This window comes from Lottia gigantea, assembly GCF_000327385.1.
Source record: "Lottia gigantea unplaced genomic scaffold LOTGIsca_62, whole genome shotgun sequence".
In the NCBI taxonomy this organism is placed as follows: Eukaryota; Metazoa; Mollusca; class Gastropoda; family Lottiidae; genus Lottia; species Lottia gigantea.
Genome location: NW_008710115.1, coordinates 5,529 through 19,529, shown reverse-complemented (window position 1 = coordinate 19,529; position 14,001 = coordinate 5,529). Strand labels below are relative to the sequence as shown.

At 37.2% G+C, this 14,001-nt stretch overlaps 1 protein-coding gene across 1 annotated transcript; it reads left to right on the top strand.

Moving 5' to 3' along the window:
* Positions 1-2,742: 2,742 nt before the first annotated feature.
* On the top strand, positions 2,743-5,915 carry LOTGIDRAFT_166878 (hypothetical protein; the record flags this gene model as incomplete). Its single annotated transcript, XM_009064349.1, has 2 exons — positions 2,743-3,483; positions 4,755-5,915. 2 exons carry the CDS (start codon positions 2,743-2,745, stop codon positions 5,913-5,915), a joined length of 1,902 nt encoding a protein of 633 aa, XP_009062597.1.
* Between the last annotated feature and the right edge of the window lie 8,086 nt (positions 5,916-14,001).

Sequence of the window (14,001 nt, the reverse complement as noted above, 5' to 3'; positions counted from 1 at the left end):
ATTTTTATTGTTCCGCTTCCTTGAGTAGTTGATAAATTATGAGCAAAAATGGAAACAGGACATGTAGAAATAATGCAGTGGGGCAAAGGTCGGTGAGAATTCCGGAATTTGACTTCCATCCTCAAACTTTCATCTTCATCAAATAGTGAATAAACTTAACGGCTGGGGCTATGACTGAAAGTTAATATTCGCAATAATTGAAACTAGGGCCAGTAACGAAAGTTGTATCAAGAAATTTTTTTGGACGAGGGAGTTTACTCAAAATTCCAGCTTTTTATGGACCAACTCCGGTTATTCATTTGACTTCTGTTTCCATGTTTAATCTCGAAATTCAACATTCTATAATTTTTTCTAGAAATCTCGTTGAAAACTTTCCATATAAGCTTGGCCAATGCCTAGCAAACAAAAATTCAATATCTCATGACCATGAAAATCTTGAACTAGTCAAACTGAAAATAGACCACTACATTTTATCAACATCCTCTTGACTATCACTGCACACAAAACGACTTATTTCAGAATTATCTTCCGAAAATCTCTCATCATCTCGCACAATCTGAAAGAAAATGCAATTTCAGACATTTATTCCAAATCTAGACCAAAAAATTAGTCAGGATTTCTAAACATAGCACCCATCCTAGCTCTCACAGACCTCTTTAGTATACTTAAATTGGTAGAAGAGACGCTGTCAGACTGTCAGTTTAAATGGGCCCGGAACAATTGTTACCCCAGTGGGCCCAAAGAGGTTAATAAAAGTGGACGATTTGGTTAACCCTAGTTTTGGAAAATCAATTAGGTTTAGCTACGGAAAGGGTTAAAGCTCGGTCCGGATAAAAGAATAACACATGGGTTTAAATGGGCCCGGAACAATTGTTACCCCAGTTTCCCCAAAGGGGTTAATAAAAGTGGACTATTTTGTTTCAGCTCTGGCTAGCCCATGCTAGATTTCACAGACCACTTTGGTATACTCAAAATGGCAGAAGAGACGCTGTTAGACTTAGCAAAAAGAGATTTTTTGAAAAAGCTTCGACAGGGACTCGAACCCGGAAACCCAACATTGTCAGGCAAGTTACCAGCCCACTGGACCGCCGAGACCTGGGGTTAACCCTGGCTTAACCCTAGGGTTAACCCTAGTTTTGGAAAATCAATTAGGGTTAGCTCGGGAAAGGGTCAAAGCTCGTTCCAAGCTATGGTTTCCGCATATCAAATGAAAGAGCACGTCGTTGCACATCTTCTCAACACAAAATCGTCCGGATAAAAGAATAACACAGGGGTTTAAATGGGCCCGGAACAATTGTTACCCCAGTGGGCCCAAAGGGGTTAATTAATTGAAGTGCTCCATGTTTGTCCAGTAGATGCAAAACATGTCCCTTTATATCAGAATTATTTATTTATTTTAAAGATTTTGAAGTGAACGGACGTGGAAATAGCTCTCAGTGAAACCCAATCAAGTGTGACGACATTATGCTCTTGTGTTAGCTCATAAAGAAACATTATACTGAAATTGTGAAAGTTTGTAAGGAATTATATACTGTTACATACTTTAAATAGTACAGGATGGATATAGATATTGGATCTTATTCCCACAAGGCAGCCGGAGGGAAGACAAAGGTGGACACTATATCAACAGGTAGTCTGACTATTTCTACAATTTTGGTTATATCTATGTTATTGGTACTGTCAGGTGATGTAGAAGTAAACCCGGGCCCTTTAACAAGACAAAGCCAACTATCAAGCTCAGGCCAGCTAGTTTATCCCACATCTAATACAGAAGACAATCCCAGCGTCCCGGGTCTCGGGGAATTGACAGCGTTAATGCATTCTCTTAGAGCAGATATATCGACTTTAAGAAGTGAAGTTTTAGATCTGAAAACGGAGATGAAAGAACTTAATATTAAAGATGAAGTGGTCAAAATTAGGGAAGAAATTCAGTGTCTAAAGGTAAATAGAGATTTACAGACAGAGATAGATGACAAAGAAAATAGATTAAGACAAAACAATGCTATTTTCTATGGGGTGAACGAATCTCAAAATAATACGGAGGACTGTGAAGTAAAAATAAGAGATCTACTGAAAACTGCTCTTAATATTAAAGATTCTGGTGACGACAAAATCATTGGTATTGAACGGGTGCATCGAATTGGAACGAGAAAAACAAATCTAACCAGACCCCGACCCATGCTAGTTTCGTTCACCAGATTAAAAGTTAAAGAACTAGTATTGAGTGAAATCAGAAAAGAATCAAAAAAATCGAATTTACAAATAAGTGCATCTCATGACTACACAGAAAGGATTCGAAAGATAAGAAAAGCCCTTGTTCCCCATTTGATAAAAGCCAAATCAGAAAATAAAAAATCATTCATACGATATGACAAATTATACATTGAAAATCAAAAATATAGTATCGACATACAATCAAATAATCTTTTAGCGTGTTCAAATGAATAGCAAATAAATAGGGAATTTTCCTCAAAACAGACAGTTTCAATCTTAGCATGGAATTGTCAGAACTTCTTTAGACATACTGACAATAAAAACCTTCAATATATCTTATCTAAATATGACATTGCAGGACTAACGGAAACATGGGTATATAAAGAACAAAACGAGATAAATTCATTTTTGCCGTCGCATAAGACTTTTATTACATGTAGAACAAAACGCAAACATGGTGGAATTATCGTATTTGTTTCGAATCAAATAAAAAATGGTGTAAAACGAATATTTAAAGAATCAAATGATATGGTTCTACTATTACTCGATAAAAACTTTTTTGGTGCAAATAAAAATGTTATCCTCGTATTTACATATGTTTCACCAGAAGGATCAAACTATTATTTGGGAAATCTTATATCTACCTTGGATATTTTAGAAAATATCCGTAGTGTGGCACAAGCAGACTATCCAGACGCAAACTTAATTCTAGCTGGAGATTTTAACGCCAGAACTGGTACCATACCGGATTATGCTGTGAGCGATTCGGTCAACCATTTACCTCAGCTGGAAAATGTTTACAATGTCGACAAATTTGAACTACCCAGAAATAATCTAGACGCAATAGAAAACAATTTTGGAAGAAAACTTATCAACATGTGTAAATTATTTGGTGTACATATCTTAAATGGTAGGAAAAATGGCGATATAAATGGAAACTTCACTTGTACAACTAACGGTGGACGTAGCGTAGTGGACTATATAGCGGTTTCTTCAGACCTGTTCCCACACATTACAGATTTTAAAGTGGGTCATATTGACGATTCCGACCACTTCAATATCGAATGTGATCTAAGAGTGAACATAATAAGTAATCAGAACTATGAACGGTGTCCAAATCTCGCAAATAGTTTTAAATATCAATGGAATAACAACTTTAAAGCCCACTACCTAAGTAAAATTTCGGACCCATACGCACAGGAAATATTAAGTGACCTATGTAGTGAAAAACCATGTGACATTGATGAATCCATAGAAAAACTAAATATGGTACTGGGGCGGGCTGCAGAGCCAATGCTCAAAAACTCTTCACGCCGCAAGAAAGTGTTGCAACAGGAACCATGGTGGGACAAATCATGTCAAGATTCTAAAGAACTGAAATATCTACTTCTTAATAAACACCGCAAAACAAAAAGTGAATCGGACCTATGCTCCTATAAATCTCAAAAAAATAGTTTTAAACATCTGTGTCAGAAGAAAAAAGAAAATTATGGCGAACACTTACACAAAAAACTTCAAAGTAACTTAGGAAACCCAAAAGATTTCTGGTTAAATCTGAAATCAATGTTAAATAAACCAACATTGGATACATGTATACATCCAGACGACTGGGTAGCGCATTTCAGTGAACTACTTAATATAGAAAATCCAAATACAGACAGTGAATTGTATAATGTTCTATATCAACATGATGACTATATGTGTATTGATTGTAATGATAACTTGCCAGAAGACTTAAATGCCAATATTACTGAAAACGAGGTGTCAAATGCCATTGCAGGCATAAAAATAAATAAGGCCCCGGGCTTAGATGGGTTTTGCAATGAAATGTTTAAAACTGGCCACGTGACTTTAACTCCAGTGCTCTGTAAATTATTTAACGAAATATTGACTTCTGGTAATTTTCCCACGGAATGGGCAAAAGCTGTTATATGTCCAATTTTTAAAAGGGGCGATACTTGTATTGCTAGTAATTTCCGGGGAATATCCTTGTTGCCATCTTTTAACAAAATCTTTATGAAAGTCTTAATGAAAGACTACGACTATGGTGTGAAAATAACAATATTATAAGTGAAAATCAGGCTGGTTTCCGAAATGGCTATTCCACCATAGATCATATCTTTACACTCCAAGGTTTTGTCAGCAAATATAATTCTAAGAAAGGTGGACGTTTATATTGTCTCTTCATCGATTTCAAAACCGCCTTCGATGCCGTCCAACATGATCTCCTTTGGTCAGTTCTAATTAAGTCTGGAATCCATGGTAATTTTCTGAACATTATACGCAATATTTATTCGAAAAATAAATCATCTGTGCTAACCTCAGATGGTTTAACCGACTTCTTTGACTGTAAAACAGGAACTCGCCAAGGGTGCATGTTAAGTCCCCTTTTGTTTTCAATATTTATAAACCAATATGTAAGTGAATTAGAATCACTAAATTGTAAGGGAGTATTCCTTTCAAATAACTTCCCAAATACGTTTTCCTTACTGTTCGCCGATGATATCAGTAATATAGCAGATACAGTATATAATTTGCAGCTCCAGCTAAATTGTTTAGACAACTTTTGTGCAAAATATAGCATGTCTATAAACACGACAAAAACAAAAATAATAGTATTTCGAAACGATGGCCCTCTTCGTAATTACGAAAAGTGGAAATACAGAAATATAGAATTAGAAACTGTATCATATTACAAATATCTCGGTGTAGTTTTTTCACCTGTATTAAGTTGGACGAAATCAAAAGAAACACAAATAACACAAACAGAAAAGGTTTTTAATATGATCAAGGCTATTTCAAGAAAATGTAATGGTATTTCTGTTGATACAGCATTTCAAATTTTTGATAAGATGTTAGTTCCTATACTTCTTTATGGATCAGAAATGTGGGGCTATACATTGAGTCCTAAAATCGAAAATGTCCAGATTAAATATTTTAAATATACTCTAAGAGTCTCTAAATATGCTTGTAATATGGCTGTATTAGGAGAAATTGGGAGATCTCTTCTCTATGTTCAGTATTCCCTAAAATGTGTAAAATATTGGATTAGGCTAATACAAATGCCAGAACATAGACTACCAAAACAAACTTACGATATGTTGTTAAGTCTGGATAACGCCGGAAGAAAATCTTGGGTGAGCAATGTTAAAACTATGCTCTTTGAACATGGTTTTGGCTATGTTTGGATATCGCAAACTTTTGTCGGAGACAAAAATATATTTAAACATAATTTCAAACAACGAATCAAAGATTATAGCTATCAAGAATGGAACTCATCTATTGTAAATAATTCACGACTTCAAAATTATTGTAAATATAAGACCTTGTTAGATACAGAACGATTTTTATCATATTATAGTATTGCAAATAAATTTAAACATGCCTTATGTAAATTTCGATGTGGTAGTTATTTGTTTAAGTCTGTAGAGTGTAAATGGTCAAAACGTCTAAATGAAAATATTTGTAAACTATGTACATTAGGGGAAGAAGAAAATGAAGTGCATTTTTTACTGCAGTGTAATTTATATCAGAGTTTAAGAGAAGAGTATCTAAGGCAGTATATATATAAAAGTTCTTCACATGAACAAAATTTTGTAAATATCTTAGGAAATCGAAATATATCCACTATTATAAATGTATCTAAATATATCTATTATGCTTGGAAAAGAAGGAAAATTGTATATAAAACTTTATTGTAAATACATGACAAATATTTATTTGCTTTGTTTCTTAAATATATTTATTTATTTATCAACTTATTGTAACTTATATATTATTGTAAAAATTTATATAAATTTTGTACTTTGACCGAAAGGCTTGTATGCATGAAAGATATTAAATTATTATTATACTATATATAGAAACTAATTATTTTGTAAGCAACTCTACGAATAACATGTGAACATTCGAATGTAATATATTTAATTTCATGCAAGAAATGCCCCAAGCAATATGTAGGAGAAACTAAGAATAATTTACGAACTCGCTTTAATGCTCATAGGTCAGACATCAAATTAAAGAAAGACAAGCCTGTTTCTAATCATTTCAACCTCGACGACCATTCAATAGACGATCTCGTCCTAATCCCAATTGAGCGTATAGAAATTGACTTGCCCGAAGATGAAACTACCAAATTCCGTCAATCTAGGGAAGCCCATTGGATTGAGACATTGAATACAGCAAGACCTATAGGACTAAATATTCATCATAATGTAGGCATAGCACCCTTTGTTGTCCCGTTTAATACAACCAGCAATCGAGCAAGCAAGATAGTTCATGCCCACTATCAGAGCCTTCAAGAGAAATTCCCCCATGTCTATAAGCAGAAAATGATAGTTGCATATTCAAAAAATAAGAACTTAAATGATAATATTGTTCATAGTAAATTAAAAACAATCAGTACATAACAGATACTATACTTCTCGCCCATCGGGCGAGCTATTTTTTCTAATTTCAGATCAGAATAAGAACAGAAAAAAAGCCAATATCAAGACCCTTAATCCTAATTTCTAAATAAAGTGTCTGCTCCACCCTAGGCCTGTACATTTGGGAGAATCAAACCCTCCCTTCCCCGAAATCTAATACTGTCCGTGCCAGGCCAGATCAGACAATTTATTTTGACTTTGGTATAATTTATTTCATCTTATATTTATATATTTTAATTTTTTTGTATATATTGTATATGTTAGGATTTTGACATTTGTTTCTCGTGCATATAACAAACTTTCTTCAACAAAATTTGCATTAATCTTTTAATCTTACCAAGTAAATTTAATTGCCATTATTTATGTTTTTCTTTCGTGTAAATTATACTCCGAGATAATCCATCCATTTAAATTACTACTCGGGTATAATCAAAATTCAAAGTTAGTTCTAATCAATTTATAATTCACTAATCCCACTTATTTTATCAAATATTTCTCATGTTTATTTATTTTATATTCTTGATTTCTGTTCATTTATGTAAATTGTACTCTGAGATAATCTAATCCTCTTGAATAATTACTCAGATATAATCAAAATCTAATCCAATATTTCTATAATCCTCAATTGATCAAAGATATGACTCAACTAATTAAGAAATCAAAAATAATCCTAATCCTCAACTGATCAAAGATATGACACGATTTACTCAATAATTTTTAGAAAATCAAAAACCTGTATTAACTGACTACTATATAAATCGCAAATTTACATAACCATAACCATTCCTCGACACTTGAAAAAGGATAATATTTCGAAAACCGGTTCGTGTCAATTGCGTAAGTTTTTGTTTTACTTGTTATAATTTTTTCACAACATTGTTAGCGTTATTTATCACCTAAATATATATTTTTGCATTTTTCATCATAACTTTTATCTTACTTTATATATTCCCAAACCCAGTTTGACTTATTTGCATAATTTGATCCCCACATTTTCACGCTAGCATATACAGTTTCCTCCTGTTACATCCGCTGTACATTCCCTTTCTAACCTCAAGTTATTTTCATTATGCTCCCCAACTACAACAACCACTGGCAAGAAGCCTAATCGTCAACCAAACCAATATCACGTACCCTACAACGGCCCTGTCTTCCATCGACCTCTACCACCTACGAATCGCCGACCACCAACCAACCCATCCAGCTATATCCCACCCCATCGCCGACCTACACACAACACCTACCAACCAATCATCGACCTGACCAACAACAGAAACGACTACCAGCCCACCGACGCCAACCAGTCCCCACTCATAAGGAGGAAGAACCCTTTGTGAAGGTGTTCTTCCAAGTTTTGCAGTGCCTCCATCATTTGGCAATCCTTACCCTTCCACAACAAGGCCAACCAGCGTTTACCTTCAAACGCAAAGTCTCTGAGTTGGATAGTTTTATCCGTCCAGCAATGAAAACATCAGCTGTTGACGCAAATATTAGATCCCTCAATCGGACATGGCTCTCTAAGGTTACACAGGTCCTGATCGACCATTACCAAACCACACTTCAAGAGAAGCTGACCATCATTCGTACCAAGTCTTTATCGACCGCATCGTTTCTCATGCCCTGTCCTGGGCCCGTCGCTCCTATGGGAAACGTCTCACTCAAGCTGTAATCACCAAGTTCTACCAAACAATCAACGAAACAAAAACCAGAGTAACCATATCTCTACCAACTGAAATGGACACTACACCTGCACCATCTAGAGCCACGACGCTGCCGAACCAAACCCCTAAACGAGCCCGAAGTTCACCTACTCCTAGTCCAGCAGACATAAGTAAACACTCTCGTAGAGAGGGCACTCCCCTTCTCTTTTCACTTTCAGACTCGTCTTCCCCTTCCACACCATCTGAATCTTCACCACGTGATCCAGGATCCGCCAACCTTTCTTCCTTCTGTGCGTTTTTGGACCAGCAAACCATCCCTCAGTCTCCATCCAAGTCGAGACGTGTATCCAGACCTTCCGCCCCTCGAACCAGATCCCAGTCCGTTCCCAATGCTACAATTCTAACAACTACCAAACCAGTACCAATCACACCGTCGACGACCATTATATCCTCTACTAAACCGTATTATCACCAAACCAAGGACAAATCATTATGGAAGCTACCCACTCTAAAGAAATCTACCTTAATTATTGGATCATCTAACCTGAATCGAATTACTAAAACCAGTTCAGACACTGAAATACATTCTTACCCCGGTGCCCAAATGCATCACATACAGTCAATCCTGGAATCATACGACCATGATCCCAAACCTACTACCATTATTCTTCATGTAGGACTCAACAACCGTGATCAGTTACCAAAGACCTCCTTTAACCAAGCCCAGAAATTAATCGCCACAGCCAACAAAACCTTTCCAAAATCCAAGATCCTCTTCACATGTATACCCATTTCAAATAAAATCTCGAAAGCACAACAGAACCTCAGCACTCTCAACAACATGATGATGGAGTCCAGTATCAACAGCGCAACAATATTACCACCCTACGAAGAAGAATTCGAACCAGTTGATAATCTTCATTGGTCTCCAGAAACAGCAAACAGCATTTATTTGTTTTGGATACACCAGCTTCAAGCATCGAGTTATTATTCTTCATGTAGGCCTCAACAACCGTGATCAGCTACCAAAGACCTCCTTTAACCAAGCCCAGAAATTAATCGCCACAGCCAACAAAACCTTTCCAAACTCCAAGATCCTCTTCACATGTATACCCATTTCAAATAAAATCTCGAAGAAAGCACAACAGAACCTCAGCACTCTCAACAACATGATGATGGAGTCCAGTATCAACAGCGCAACAATATTACCACCCTACGAAGAAGAATTCGAACCAGTTGATAATCTTCATTGGTCTCCAGAAACAGCAAACAGCATTTATTTGTTTTGGATACACCAGCTTTAAGCATCGAGTAAGTCTTTAAACTAATTACTGGGGATAAAAATACTGAGAGGCCACCGCTAGGCCAAACTGTAGTTAACTTGAGCCGTAAAATTCTCACACCCCTTCAGCATTCAATCTTAGACCGTGGATAGCTAGCTAGCAAAGATAGCTAACTTGATTTATCTCCGACCATCCATTGAACGATTTCAACGAAATCTTAGCTGCACATATTTTTTTCGAAACCACCCCCACGTGTTGCTAGAACAATGTTTATTCCTAAATCCACGTGGACACCCCCTCAGGCCGCCATCCATCCTGAAATATTGAAAGCATTTGCGAGTATGAATAGCCAAACAGCGAACCTTTCCATAACACACGAAAAGCCTAATCTCACACGAGTGGAACGTGAAGCGTTAAACTTACTTAAGAAAGACGATAGCATTGTTATTAAAAAGAGTGACAAAGGTTCATGTTGTGTCATTCTGAATAGGGACGATTCATTTCAGAAGCAGAGAATCAACTGAATAATCCTAAACATTATGCCATTTTACCGAAACCAATTTTCAAAGAAACTGCTAACATGATTAACAATATTCTTGCCGATTTAATCAAAACTAGTTATCTCAAACAGAAACAATATGACTATCTGTCTGCCAAACCTGATTGTCGCGAGAGACGTTGGTACACTTTGCCTAAAATCCATAAGAATCCAACCAAGGAGTGATTTATCTCGAATAAAATCCCTAAAGGCCGCCCGATTATATCTGACTGTGGTAGTGAGTCATATGCAGTGTCAGAATACATTGATCATTTCTTACTACCTCTAGCATGTCAACATCGCGCCTACCTTAAAGACACAACCGATTTTGTCAATAAAATAAAAAATTTCGAGTTCCCTCTAATGCTATTTTAATTTCTATCGACGTTTCTTCTATGTATACCAATATCGATAACACTACTGGTTTAACGGCAGTTCGTAAAGCTTTTAATAGAAACCCAGATCCAAACAGACCCGACGATGCAATTCTACAGCTTTTAGAGATATGTCTTAGTCGAAACGATTTCACATTTAATGGTAAAACATATTTACAAACTTCAGGGACAGCAATGGGCAAACGATTCGCCCCTTCGTACGCAAACCTTTTCATGGCAGAGTGGGAACGTGAGGTGTTGCCCCTCTGTCCATTTGACCCACTTTTTTACGGACGCTTTTTGGATGACATTTTTATGGTTTGGACTTATTCTATCGAACAGTTTTGGGAATTCTCAACAACCACCATCCTTCTATCAAACTAACCGCAAACGTGAGTGACAAAAGCATAGACTTTCTCGATACCACAGTCTTTAAGGGAGATTCCATAGCAGAAACAAATAAACTGGATATTAAAGTGTATTTCAAAGAAACTGATACTCATCAACTCTTGCACAAGAGCTCCTTTCACCCAAAACATACCTTTTCTGGTATAATTAAGTCACAAGTTATACGATTTCATCGAATTTGTACAAGATCGTCTGATTTCAACCAAGCCTGTACGATTGTTTTCTCAAAACTGAAAGAGCGTGGGTACTCTAAACGATTTTTACGAAACATAAAAAATTCCACCTTAGCACAGATAGCAGCTAAAAACAGACTTTATGCCGAAGTACCTCCAGGTTTAAGAAGTGCTCAATGTTTGTCCAGTAGATGCAAAACATGTCCCTTTATATCAGAAACTCATTATTTTGTAAGCAACTCTACGAATAAAAGGTACCCGATCCAGGAACATCTAACATGTGAACATTCGAATGTAATATATTTAATTTCATGCAAGAAATGCCCCAAACAATATGTAGGAGAAACTAAGAATAATTTACGAACTCGCTTTAATGCTCATAGGTCAGACATCAAATTAAAGAAAGACAAGCCTGTTTCTAATCATTTCAACCTCGACGACCATTCAATAGACGATCTCGTCCTAATCCCAATTGAGCGTATAGAAATTGACTTGCCCGAAGATAAAACTACCAAATTCCGTCAATCTAGGGAAGCCCATTGAATTGAGACATTGAATACAGCAAGACCTATAGGACTAAATATTCATCATAATGTAGGCATAGTACCCTTTGTTGTCCCGTTTAATACAACCAGCAATCGAGCATGCAAGATAGTTCATGCCCACTATAAGAGCCTTCAAGAGAAATTCCCCCTTGTCTATAAGCAGAAAATGATAGTTGCATATTCAAAAAATAAGAACTTCAATGATAATATTGTTCATAGTAAATTAAAAACAATCAGTACATAACAGATACTATACTTCTCGCCCATCGGGCGAGTTATTTTTTCTAATTTCAGATCAGAATAAGAACAGAAGAAAACCCAATATCAAGACCCTTAATCCTAATTTCTAAATAAAGTGTCTGCTCCACCCTAGGCCTGTACATTTGGGAGAATCAAACCCTCCCTTCCCCGAAACCTAATTGATTTTTCAAAACTAGGGTTAACCTTAGGGTCTCGGCGGCCCAGTGGGCTGCGCTCTTGCCTGGCAACTTTGGGGCCCCGGGTTCGAGTCCCTGTCGAAGCTTTTTCAAATTTTTTTTTGCTAAGTCTAACAGCGTCTCTTCTACCATTTTAAGTATACCAAAGTTTTGGAAAATCAATTAGGATTAGCCCAGGAAAGGGTCAAAGCTCGTTCCAAGCTATGGTTTCCGCATATGAAATGAAAGAGCACTTCGTTGCGCATCTTCTCAACACAAAATGGTCCGGATAAGAGAATAACACAGGGGTTTAACCCACTGTGCAGCACCCCAAAGTTGACAGGCAAGTGCGCAGCCCACTGGGCCGCCCAGACCTGGGGTTAACCCTAGCTTAACCCTAGGGTTAACCCTAGTTTTGGGAAATCAATTAGGGTTAGCTCAGGAAAGGGTTAAAGCTCGTTCCAAGCTATGGTTTCCGCATATGAAATGAAAGAGCACTTCGTTGCGCATCTTCTCCACACCAAATGGTCCGGATAAAAGAATAACACGGAGGTTTAAATGGGCCCGGAACAATTGTTACCCCAGTGGGCCCAAAGGGGTTAATAAAAGTGGACGATTTGGTTTCAGCTCTGGCCAGCCCATGCTAGCTTTCACAAACCACTTTGGTATACTTAAAATGGTAGAGGAGACGCTGTTAGACTTAGCAAAAAAAGAATTTTTGAAACATCTTCGACAGGGACTCGAACCCGGGACCCCAAAGTTGACAGGCAAGTGCGCAGCCCACTGGGCCGCCCAGACCTGGGGTTAACCCTAGCTTAACCCTAGGGTTAACCCTAGTTTTGGGAAATCAATTAGGGTTAGCTCAGGAAAGGGTTAAAGCTCGTTCCAAGCTATGGTTTCCGCATATGAAATGAAAGAGCACTTCGTTGCGCATCTTCTCCACACCAAATGGTCCGGATAAAAGAATAACACGGGGGTTTAAATGGGCCCGGAACAATTGTTACCCCAGTGGGCCCAAAGGGGTTAATAAAAGTGGACGATTTGGTTTCAGCTCTGGCCAGCCCATGCTAGCTTTCACAAACCACTTTGGTATACTTAAAATGGTAGAGGAGACGCTGTTAGACTTAGCAAAAAAAGAATTTTTGAAAAAGCTTCGACAGGGACTCGAACCCGGGACCCCAAAGTTGACAGGCAAGTGCGCAGCCCACTGGGCCGCCCAGACCTGGGGTTAACCCTAGCTTAACCCTAGGGTTAACCCTAGTTTTGGGAAATCAATTAGGGTTAGCTCAGGAAAGAGTTAAAGCTCGTTCCAAGCTATGGTTTCCGCATATGAAATGAAAGAGCACTTCGTTGCGCATCTTCTCCACACCAAATGGTCCGGATAAAAGAATAACACGGGGGTTTAAATGGGCCCGGAACAATTGTTACCCCAGTGGGCCCAAAGGGGTTAATAAAAGTGGACGATTTGGTTTCAGCTCTGGCCAGCCCATGCTAGCTTTCACAAACCACTTTGGTATACTTAAAATGGTAGAGGAGACGCTGTTAGACTTAGCAAAAAAAGAATTTTTGAAAAAGCTTCGACAGGGACTCGAACCCGGGACCCCAAAGTTGACAGGCAAGTGCGCTTTTTTTTTTTTTTTTTTTTTTTTTCTCTTTACAATATTTATTCACAAGTTCATAACATACATAGATACTACATACATGAATATACAGTATAGTATCAGTGACAGGTGAATTATTTAAAATCTTGTTTTTTATAAGTTTGTTATTGTAATATTTGTATGTACACTTTAAAATGTTAAAAGTGAGAGTATTCTAATTTCCACCGAGACCTGTGTAATCATTTTAATACACTGAATACAATAATATACTAATACTTTTATAGAGAAGAAATGAAATCTATTTCACAAGTTTCTGACTAGTGAAGATGAAAAGCAGTCTCGCACAATGTGGCTTTAACGA